The 9906-nt window shown below is 45.8% G+C and overlaps 1 protein-coding gene across 2 annotated transcripts in view; it reads left to right on the top strand.

The window, feature by feature from the left end:
- The window catches only part of LOC135569068 (putative selection and upkeep of intraepithelial T-cells protein 1 homolog), a 75863-nt gene extending 66422 nt beyond the window's left edge, over window positions 1-9441 (top strand). For both annotated transcript variants that reach the window (XM_065015911.1, XM_065015910.1), the window contains 2 exons: window positions 8827-8898; window positions 9347-9441. In XM_065015911.1, coding sequence (XP_064871983.1) covers window positions 8827-8898; window positions 9347-9426 — 152 coding nt within the window. In that variant the 3' untranslated portion in view covers window positions 9427-9441. The remainder of the gene's footprint in view (window positions 1-8826; window positions 8899-9346) is intronic.
- Window positions 9442-9906: the final 465 nt, after the last annotated feature.

Here is a 9906-nt window from a genome sequence, read left to right as displayed (position 1 = left end):
TGTTTCTGTCTGTCTGTCTATGTTCCTGTCTGTCTGTCTGTGTTCCTGTCTGTCTGTCTGTCTGTCTATGTTCCTGTCTGTCTGTCTGTATTCCTGTCTGTCTGTCTATGTTCCTGTCTGTCTGTCTATGTTCCTGTCTGTCGGTCTGTGTTCCTGTCTGTCTGTCTGTCTGTCTGTCTGTCTGTCTGTCTGTCTATGTTCCTGTCTGTCTGTCTGTCTGTCTGTCTGTCTGTCTGTCTGTCTGTCTGTCTGTCTATGTTCCTGTCTGTCTGTCTATGTTCCTGTCTGTCTGTCTATGTTCCTGTCTGTCTGTCTGTCTGTCTGTCTATGTTCCTGTCTGTCTGTCTGTGTTCCTGTCTGTCTCTCTGTCTATGTTCCTGTCTGTCTGTATGTCTGTGTTCCTGTCTGTCTGTCTCTGTCTATGTTCCTGTCTGTCTGTCTCTGTCTATGTTCCTGTCTGTCTGTCTGTCTATGTTCATGTCTGTCTATGTTCCTGTCTGTCTGTCTGTCTGCCTGTCTGTCTGTCTGTCTGTCTGTCTGTCTGTTTGCCTGTCTGTCTGTCTGTCTATGTACCTGTCTCTGTATATGTTCCTGTCTGTCTGTCTCTGTCTATGTTCCTGTCTGTCTGTCTGTCTATGTTCCTGTCTGTCTGTCTGTCTGTCTGTCTGTCTGTCTGTCTGTGTTCCTGTCTGTCTGTCTGTGTTCCTGTCTGTCTGTCTATGTTCCTGTCTGTCTGTCTCTGTCTATGTGCCTGTCTGTCTGTCTATGTTCCTGTCTGTCTGTCTATGTTCCTGTCTGTCTGTCTGTGTTCCTGTCTGTCTGTCTTTGTTCCTGTCTGTCTGTCTATGTTCCTGTCTGTCTGTCTGTCTGTCTGTCTATGTTCCTGTCTGTCTGTCTATGTTCCTGTCTGTCTGTCTCTGTCTATGTTCCTGTCTGTCTGTCTATGTTCCTGTCTGTCTGTCTCTGTCTATGTTCCTGTCTGTCTGTCTATGTTCCTGTCTGTCTGTCTGTGTTCCTGTCTGTCTGTCTGTCTTTCTGTCTATGTTCCTGTCTGTCTGTCTATGTTCCTGTCTGTCTGTCTGTCTATGTTCCTGTCTGTCTGTCTATGTTCCTGTATGTCTGTCTGTCTGTCTAGTTCCTGTCTGTCTGTCTATGTTCCTGTCTGTCTGTCTGTGTTCCTGTCTGTCTGTCTATGTTCCTGTCTGTCTGTCTGTCTATGTTCCTGTCTGTCTGCCTGTCTATGTTCCTGTCTGTCTGTCAATGTTCCTGTCTGTCTGTCTATGTTCCTGTCTGTCTATGTTCCTGTCTGTCTATGTTCCTGTCTGTCTGTCTGTCTATGTTCCTGTCTGTCTGTCTGTCATGTCTGTCTGTCTGTGTTCCTGTCTGTCTGTCTGTCTGTCTATGTTCCTGTCTGTCTGTCTATGTTCCTGTCTGTCTGTCTATGTTCCTGTCTGTCTGTCTATGTTCCTGTCTGTCTGTCTGTGTTCCTGTCTGTCTGTCAATGTTCCTGTCTGTCTGTCTGTCTGTGTTCCTGTCTGTCTGTCTATGTTCCTGTCTGTCTATGTTTCTGTCTGTCTTTCTATGTTCCTGTCTGTCTCTCTGTCTATGTTCCTGTCTGTCTGTCTGTCTATGTTCCTGTCTGTCTGTCTGTCTGTCTGTGTTCCTGTCTGTCTGTCTGTGTTCCTGTCTGCTTGTCTATGTTCCTGTCTGTCTGTCTATGTTCCTGTCTGTCTGTCTGTGTTCCTGTCTGTCTGTCTGTGTTCCTGTCTGTCTGTCTATGTTCCTGTCTGTCTGCTATGTTCCTGTCTGTCTGTCTGTCTGTGTTCCTGTCTGTCTGTCTATGTTCCTGTCTGTCTATGTTCCTGTCTGTCTTTCTATGTTCCTGTCTGTCTCTCTGTCTATGTTCCTGTCTGTCTGTCTGTCTGTGTTCCTGTCTGCCTGTCTATGTTCCTGTCTGTCTGTCTATGTTCCTGTCTGTCTGTCTGTCTGTCTGTGTTCCTGTCTGTCTGTCTATGTTCCTGTCTGTCTGTCTGTCTGTGTTCCTGTCTGTCTGTCTGTCTGTGTTCCTGTCTGCCTGTCTATGTTCCTGTCTGTCTGTCTATGTTCCTGTCTGTCTGTCTGTCTGTCTATGTTCCTGTCTGTCTGTCTATGTTCCTGTCTGTCTGCTATGTTCCTGTCTGTCTGTCTGTCTGTCTATGTTCCTGTCTGTCTGTCTATGTTCCTGTCTGTCTGTCTATGTTCCTGTATGTCTGTCTGTCTGTCTGTCTATGTTCCTGTATGTCTGTCTGTCTGTCTAGTTCCTGTCTGTCTGTCTATGTTCCTATCTGTCTGTCTGTGTTCCTGTCTGTCTGTCTGTCTATGTTCCTGTCTGTCTCTCTGTCTATGTTCCTGTCTGTCTGTCTGTCTATGTTCCTGTCTGTCTGTCTGTCTGTGTTCCTGTCTGTCTGTCTGTGTTCCTGTCTGCCTGTCTATGTTCCTGTCTGTCTGTCTATGTTCCTGTCTGTCTGTCTGTGTTCCTGTCTGTCTGTCTATGTTCCTGTCTGTCTGCTATGTTCCTGTCTGTCTGTCTGTCTATGTTCCTCTCTGTCTGTCTATGTTCCTGTCTGTCTGTCTATGTTCCTGTATGTCTGTCTGTCTGTCTATGTTCCTGTATGTCTGTCTGTCTGTCTAGTTCCTGTCTGTCTGTCTATGTTCCTGTCTGTATGTCTGTCTGTCTGTCTGTCTGTCAGTCTGTCTATGTTCCTGTCTGTCTGTCTATGTTCCTGTCTGTCTGTCTGTCTGTGTTCCTGTCTGTCTGTCTATGTTCCTGTCTGTCTGTCTATGTTCCTGTCTGTCCGTCTATGTTCCTGTCTGTCTGTCTGTGTTCCTGTCTGTCTGTCTGTCTGTCTGTCTGTCTATGTACCTGTCTGTCTGTCTGTGTTCCTGTCTGTCTGTCTGTGTTCCTGTCTGTCTGTCTGTGTTCCTGTCTGTCTGTCTGTGTTCCTGTCTGTCTGTCTCTGTCTATGTTCCTGTCTGTCTGTCTGTCTGTCTGTCTGTCTGTCTGTCTATGTTCCTGTCTGTCTGTCTGTCTGTCTGTCTGTCTATGTTCCTGTCTGTCTGTCTGTCTGTCTGTCTGTCTGTCTGTCTGTCTGTCTGTCTATGTTCCTGTCTGTCTCTGTCTATGTTCCTGTCTGTCTGTCTATGTTCCTGTCTGTCTGTCTGTGTTCCTGTCTGTCTGTCTGTCTGTCTATGTTCCTGTCTGTCTGTCTGTATTCCTGTCTGTCTGTCTATGTTCCTGTCTGTCTGTCTATGTTCCTGTCTGTCGGTCTGTGTTCCTGTCTGTCTGTCTGTCTGTCTATGTTCCTGTCTGTCTGTCTGTCTGTCTGTCTGTCTGTCTATGTTCCTGTCTGTCTGTCTATGTTCCTGTCTGTCTGTCTGTGTTCCTGTCTGTCTGTCTGTGTTCCTGTCTGTCTGTCTATGTTCCTGTCTGTCTGCTATGTTCCTGTCTGTCTGTCTGTCTGTGTTCCTGTCTGTCTGTCTATGTTCCTGTCTGTCTATGTTCCTGTCTGTCTTTCTATGTTCCTGTCTGTCTCTCTGTCTATGTTCCTGTCTGTCTGTCTGTCTGTGTTCCTGTCTGCCTGTCTATGTTCCTGTCTGTCTGTCTATGTTCCTGTCTGTCTGTCTGTCTGTCTGTGTTCCTGTCTGTCTGTCTATGTTCCTGTCTGTCTGTCTGTCTGTGTTCCTGTCTGTCTGTCTGTCTGTGTTCCTGTCTGCCTGTCTATGTTCCTGTTTGTCTGTCTATGTTCCTGTCTGTCTGTCTGTCTGTCTGTGTTCCTGTCTGTCTGTCTATGTTCCTGTCTGTCTGTCTATGTTCCTGTCTGTCTGCTATGTTCCTGTCTGTCTGTCTGTCTATGTTCCTGTCTGTCTGTCTATGTTCCTGTCTGTCTGTCTATGTTCCTGTATGTCTGTCTGTCTGTCTGTCTATGTTCCTGTATGTCTGTCTGTCTGTCTAGTTCCTGTCTGTCTGTCTATGTTCCTATCTGTCTGTCTGTGTTCCTGTCTGTCTGTCTGTCTATGTTCCTGTCTGTCTCTCTGTCTATGTTCCTGTCTGTCTGTCTGTCTATGTTCCTGTCTGTCTGTCTGTCTGTGTTCCTGTCTGTCTGTCTGTGTTCCTGTCTGCCTGTCTATGTTCCTGTCTGTCTGTCTATGTTCCTGTCTGTCTGTCTGTGTTCCTGTCTGTCTGTCTATGTTCCTGTCTGTCTGCTATGTTCCTGTCTGTCTGTCTGTCTATGTTCCTGTCTGTCTGTCTATGTTCCTGTCTGTCTGTCTATGTTCCTGTATGTCTGTCTGTCTGTCTATGTTCCTGTATGTCTGTCTGTCTGTCTAGTTCCTGTCTGTCTGTCTATGTTCCTGTCTGTCTGTATGTCTGTCTGTCTGTCTGTCTGTCTGTCTGTCTATGTTCCTGTCTGTCTGTCTATGTTCCTGTCTGTCTGTCTGTCTGTGTTCCTGTCTGTCTGTCTATGTTCCTGTCTGTCTGTCTATGTTCCTGTCTGTCCGTCTATGTTCCTGTCTGTCTGTCTGTGTTCCTGTCTGTCTGTCTGTCTGTCTGTCTATGTACCTGTCTGTCTGTCTGTGTTCCTGTCTGTCTGTCTGTGTTCCTGTCTGTCTGTCTGTGTTCCTGTCTGTCTGTCTCTGTCTATGTTCCTGTCTGTCTGTCTGTCTGTCTGTCTGTCTGTCTGTCTGTCTGTCTGTCTGTCTGTCTGTCTGTCTGTCTATGTTCCTGTCTGTCTGTCTGTCTGTCTGTCTGTCTATGTTCCTGTCTGTCTGTCTGTCTGTCTGTCTGTCTGTCTGTCTGTCTGTCTATGTTCCTGTCTGTCTCTGTCTATGTTCCTGTCTGTCTGTCTATGTTCCTGTCTGTCTGTCTGTGTTCCTGTCTGTCTGTCTGTCTGTCTGTCTATGTTCCTGTCTGTCTGTCTGTATTCCTGTCTGTCTGTCTATGTTCCTGTCTGTCTGTCTATGTTCCTGTCTGTCGGTCTGTGTTCCTGTCTGTCTGTCTGTCTGTCTGTCTATGTTCCTGTCTGTCTGTCTGTCTGTCTGTCTGTCTGTCTGTCTGTCTATGTTCCTGTCTGTCTGTCTATGTTCCTGTCTGTCTGTCTATGTTCCTGTCTGTCTGTCTGTCTGTCTGTCTGTCTGTCTGTCTATGTTCCTGTCTGTCTGTCTGTGTTCCTGTCTGTCTGTCTCTGTCTATGTTCCTGTCTCTCTGTCTATGTTCCTGTCTGTCTGTCTTTGTCTATGTTCCTGTCTGTCTGTCTCTGTCTATGTTCCTGTCCGTCTGTCTCTGTCTATGTTCCTGTCTGTCTGTCTGTATATGTTCCTGTCTGTCTGTCTCTGTCTATGTTCCTGTCTGTCTGTCTATGTTCCTGTCTGTCTGTCTGTCTGTCTGTCTGTCTGTCTGTCTGTCTGTCTGTCTGTGTTCCTGTCTGTCTGTCTGTGTTCCTGTCTGTCTGTCTATGTTCCTGTCTGTCTGTCTCTGTCTATGTTCCTGTCTGTCTGCTATGTTCCTGTCTGTCTGTCTATGTTCCTGTCTGTCTGTCTATGTTCCTGTATGTCTGTCTGTCTGTCTATGTTCCTGTATGTCTGTCTGTCTGTCTAGTTCCTGTCTGTCTGTCTGTGTTCCTGTCTGTCTGTCTGTGTTCCTGTCTGCCTGTCTATGTTCCTGTCTGTCTGTCTATGTTCCTGTCTGTCTGTCTGTGTTCCTGTCTGTCTGTCTATGTTCCTGTCTGTCTGCTATGTTCCTGTCTGTCTGTCTGTCTATGTTCCTGTCTGTCTGTCTATGTTCCTGTCTGTCTGTCTATGTTCCTGTATGTCTGTCTGTCTGTCTATGTTCCTGTATGTCTGTCTGTCTGTCTAGTTCCTGTCTGTCTGTCTATGTTCCTGTCTGTCTGTCTATGTTCCTGTCTGTCTGTCTGTCTGTCTGTCTGTCTGTCTGTCTGTCTATGTTCCTGTCTGTCTGTCTATGTTCCTGTCTGTCTGTCTGTGTTCCTGTCTGTCTGTCTATGTTCCTGTCTGTCTGTCTATGTTCCTGTCTGTCCGTCTATGTTCCTGTCTGTCTGTCTGTGTTCCTGTCTGTCTGTCTGTCTGTCTGTCTGTCTGTCTGTCTGTCTATGTACCTGTCTGTCTGTCTGTGTTCCTGTCTGTCTGTCTGTGTTCCTGTCTGTCTGTCTGTGTTCCTGTCTGTCTGTCTGTGTTCCTGTCTGTCTGTCTCTGTCTATGTTCCTGTCTGTCTGTCTGTCTGTCTGTCTGTCTGTCTGTCTGTCTGTCTGTCTGTCTGTCTATGTTCCTGTCTGTCTGTCTGTCTGTCTGTCTATGTTCCTGTCTGTCTGTCTGTCTGTCTGTCTGTCTGTCTGTCTGTCTGTCTGTCTATGTTCCTGTCTGTCTCTGTCTATGTTCCTGTCTGTCTGTCTATGTTCCTGTCTGTCTGTCTGTGTTCCTGTCTGTCTGTCTGTCTGTCTATGTTCCTGTCTGTCTTGTCTGTATTCCTGACTGTCTGTCTATGTTCCTGTCTGTCTGTCTATGTTCCTGTCTGTCGGTCTGTGTTCCTGTCTGTCTGTCTGTCTGTCTGTCTATGTTCCTGTCTGTCTGTCTGTCTGTCTGTCTGTCTGTCTGTCTGTCTATGTTCCTGTCTGTCTGTCTATGTTCCTGTCTGTCTGTCTATGTTCCTGTCTGTCTGTCTGTCTGTCTGTCTGTCTGTCTGTCTGTCTGTCTATGTTCCTGTCTGTCTGTCTGTGTTCCTGTCTGTCTGTCTCTGTCTATGTTCCTGTCTCTCTGTCTATGTTCCTGTCTGTCTGTCTTTGTCTATGTTCCTGTCTGTCTGTCTCTGTCTATGTTCCTGTCCGTCTGTCTCTGTCTATGTTCCTGTCTGTCTGTCTGTATATGTTCCTGTCTGTCTGTCTCTGTCTATGTTCCTGTCTGTCTGTCTATGTTCCTGTCTGTCTGTCTGTCTGTCTGTCTGTCTGTCTGTCTGTCTGTCTGTCTGTCTGTCTGTGTTCCTGTCTGTCTGTCTGTGTTCCTGTCTGTCTGTCTATGTTCCTGTCTGTCTGTCTCTGTCTATGTTCCTGTCTGTCTGCTATGTTCCTGTCTGTCTGTCTATGTTCCTGTCTGTCTGTCTATGTTCCTGTATGTCTGTCTGTCTGTCTATGTTCCTGTATGTCTGTCTGTCTGTCTAGTTCCTGTCTGTCTGTCTATGTTCCTGTCTGTCTGTCTGTGTTCCTGTCTGTCTGTCTATGTTCCTGTCTGTCTGTCTGTCAATGTTCCTGTCTGTCTATGTTCCTGTCTGTCTATGTTCCTGTCTGTCTGTCTGTCTATGTTCCTGTCTGTCTGTCTGTCTGTCTGTCATGTCTGTCTGTCTGTGTTCCTGTCTGTCTGTCTGTCTGTCTATGTTCCTGTCTGTCTGTCTATGTTCCTGTCTGTCTGTCTATGTTCCTGTCTGTCTGTCTATGTTCCTGTCTGTCTGTCTATGTTCCTGTCTGTCTGTCAATGTTCCTGTCTGTCTGTCAATGTTCCTGTCTGTCTGTCAATGTTCCTGTCTGTCTGTCTGTCTGTGTTCCTGTCTGTCTGTCTATGTTCCTGTCTGTCTATGTTCCTGTCTGTCTTTCTATGTTCCTGTCTGTCTCTCTGTCTATGTTCCTGTCTGTCTGTCTGTCTATGTTCCTGTCTGTCTGTCTGTCTGTCTGTGTTCCTGTCTGTCTGTCTGTGTTCCTGTCTGCTTGTCTATGTTCCTGTCTGTCTGTCTATGTTCATGTCTGTCTGTCTGTGTTCCTGTCTGTCTGTCTGTCTGTCTGTGTTCCTGTCTGTCTGTCTATGTTCCTGTCTGTCTGCTATGTTCCTGTCTGTCTGTCTGTGTTCCTGTCTGTCTGTCTATGTTCCTGTCTGTCTATGTTCCTGTCTGTCTTTCTATGTTCCTGTCTGTCTCTCTGTCTATGTTCCTGTCTGTCTGTCTGTCTATGTTCCTGTCTGTCTGTCTGTGTTCCTGTCTGTCTGTCTGTCTGTGTTCCTGTCTGCCTGTCTATGTTCCTGTCTGTCTGTCTATGTTCCTGTCTGTCTGTCTGTGTTCCTGTCTGTCTGTCTGTCTGTGTTCCTGTCTGTCTGTCTATGTTCCTGTCTGTCTGCTATGTTCCTGTCTGTCTGTCTGTCTGTCTGTCTATGTTCCTGTCTGTCTGTCTATGTTCCTGTCTGTCTGTCTATGTTCCTGTATGTCTGTCTGTCTGTCTGTCTATGTTCCTGTATGTCTGTCTGTCTGTCTAGTTCCTGTCTGTCTGTCTATGTTCCTATCTGTCTGTCTGTGTTCCTGTCTGTCTGTCTGTCTATGTTCCTGTCTGTCTTTCTATGTTCCTGTCTGTCTCTCTGTCTATGTTCCTGTCTGTCTGTCTGTCTATGTTCCTGTCTGTCTGTCTGTCTGTCTGTCTGTGTTCCTGTCTGTCTGTCTGTGTTCCTGTCTGCCTGTCTATGTTCCTGTCTGTCTGTCTATGTTCCTGTCTGTCTGTCTGTGTTCCTGTCTGTCTGTCTGTCTGTCTGTGTTCCTGTCTGTCTGTCTATGTTCCTGTCTGTCTGCTATGTTCCTGTCTGTCTGTCTGTCTATGTTCCTGTCTGTCTGTCTATGTTCCTGTCTGTCTGTCTATGTTCCTGTATGTCTGTCTGTCTGTCTATGTTCCTGTATGTCTGTCTGTCTGTCTAGTTCCTGTCTGTCTGTCTATGTTCCTATCTGTCTGTCTGTGTTCCTGTCTGTCTGTCTGTCTATGTTCCTGTCTGTTTTGGATGATGATATATATATATATCTCTCCCCTGAAGATCAAACTGAACAGCGAAACCCGACCAGACGACCAAACCAGACTAGACTGCGAAGCCGGACTGAAACGCTGGGTAAGTGTTGTCTCTGTGTTTACTATATTCATGTCATTTTCAACATTACCAACATTATCAAAAGAAATAGAGGAAATTACCCATAATACATCATGTTTTATCTTCTGTCTACAGAGGAGGTCAGAATAGAGAGGATGTAGCCTGTCTTCATGTTCTAGTACCCATAATACATCATGTTTTATCTTTCTGTCTACAGAGGAGGTCAGAGTAGAGAGGATGTAGCCTGTCTTCATGTTCTAGTACCCATAATACATCATGTTTTATCTACTGTCTACAGAGGAGGTCAGAATAGAGAGGATGTAGTCTGTCTTCATGTTCTAGTACCCATAATACATCATGTTTTATCTACTGTCTACAGAGGAGGTCAGAATAGAGAGGATGTAGTCTGTCTTCATGTTCTAGTACCCATAATACATCATGTTTTATCTTCTCTTTCTTCTGTCTACAGTCAGAAGACCGAGTGGTGAGTTGTGTGAAAGTAATAATAATAATGATGGTGAACCCAACTCTATTACATCAATAGACTGAGATATCATCCATATATCCTCCTATAGTTTACTAGGGTGAACCCAATAGACTGAGATATCAGCCATATATCCTCCTATAGTTTACTAGGGTGAACCCAATAGACTGAGATATCAGCCATATATCCTCCTATAGTTTACTAGGGTGAACCCAATAGACTGAGATCTCAGCCATATATCCTCCTATAGTTTACTAGGGTGAACCCAACTCTATTACATCAATAGACTGAGATATCAGCCATATATCCCCCTATAGTTTACTAGGGTGAACCCAATAGACTGAGATATCAGCCATATATCCTCCTATAGTTTACTAGGGTGAACCCAACTCTATTACATCAATAGACTGAGATATCAGCCATATATCCCCCTATAGTTTACTAGGGTGAACCCAATAGACTGAGATATCAGCCATATATCCTCCTATAGTTTACTAGGGTGAACCCAATAGACTGAGATATCAGCCATATATCCTCCTATAGTT

The sequence above is a fragment of the Oncorhynchus nerka genome, unplaced genomic scaffold (assembly GCF_034236695.1).
Source record: "Oncorhynchus nerka isolate Pitt River unplaced genomic scaffold, Oner_Uvic_2.0 unplaced_scaffold_1219, whole genome shotgun sequence".
Taxonomy (NCBI): Eukaryota; Metazoa; Chordata; class Actinopteri; order Salmoniformes; family Salmonidae; genus Oncorhynchus; species Oncorhynchus nerka.
The sequence above is the reverse complement of the archived record's forward strand: the minus strand, read 5'-3'. Positions and strand labels throughout refer to the sequence as shown.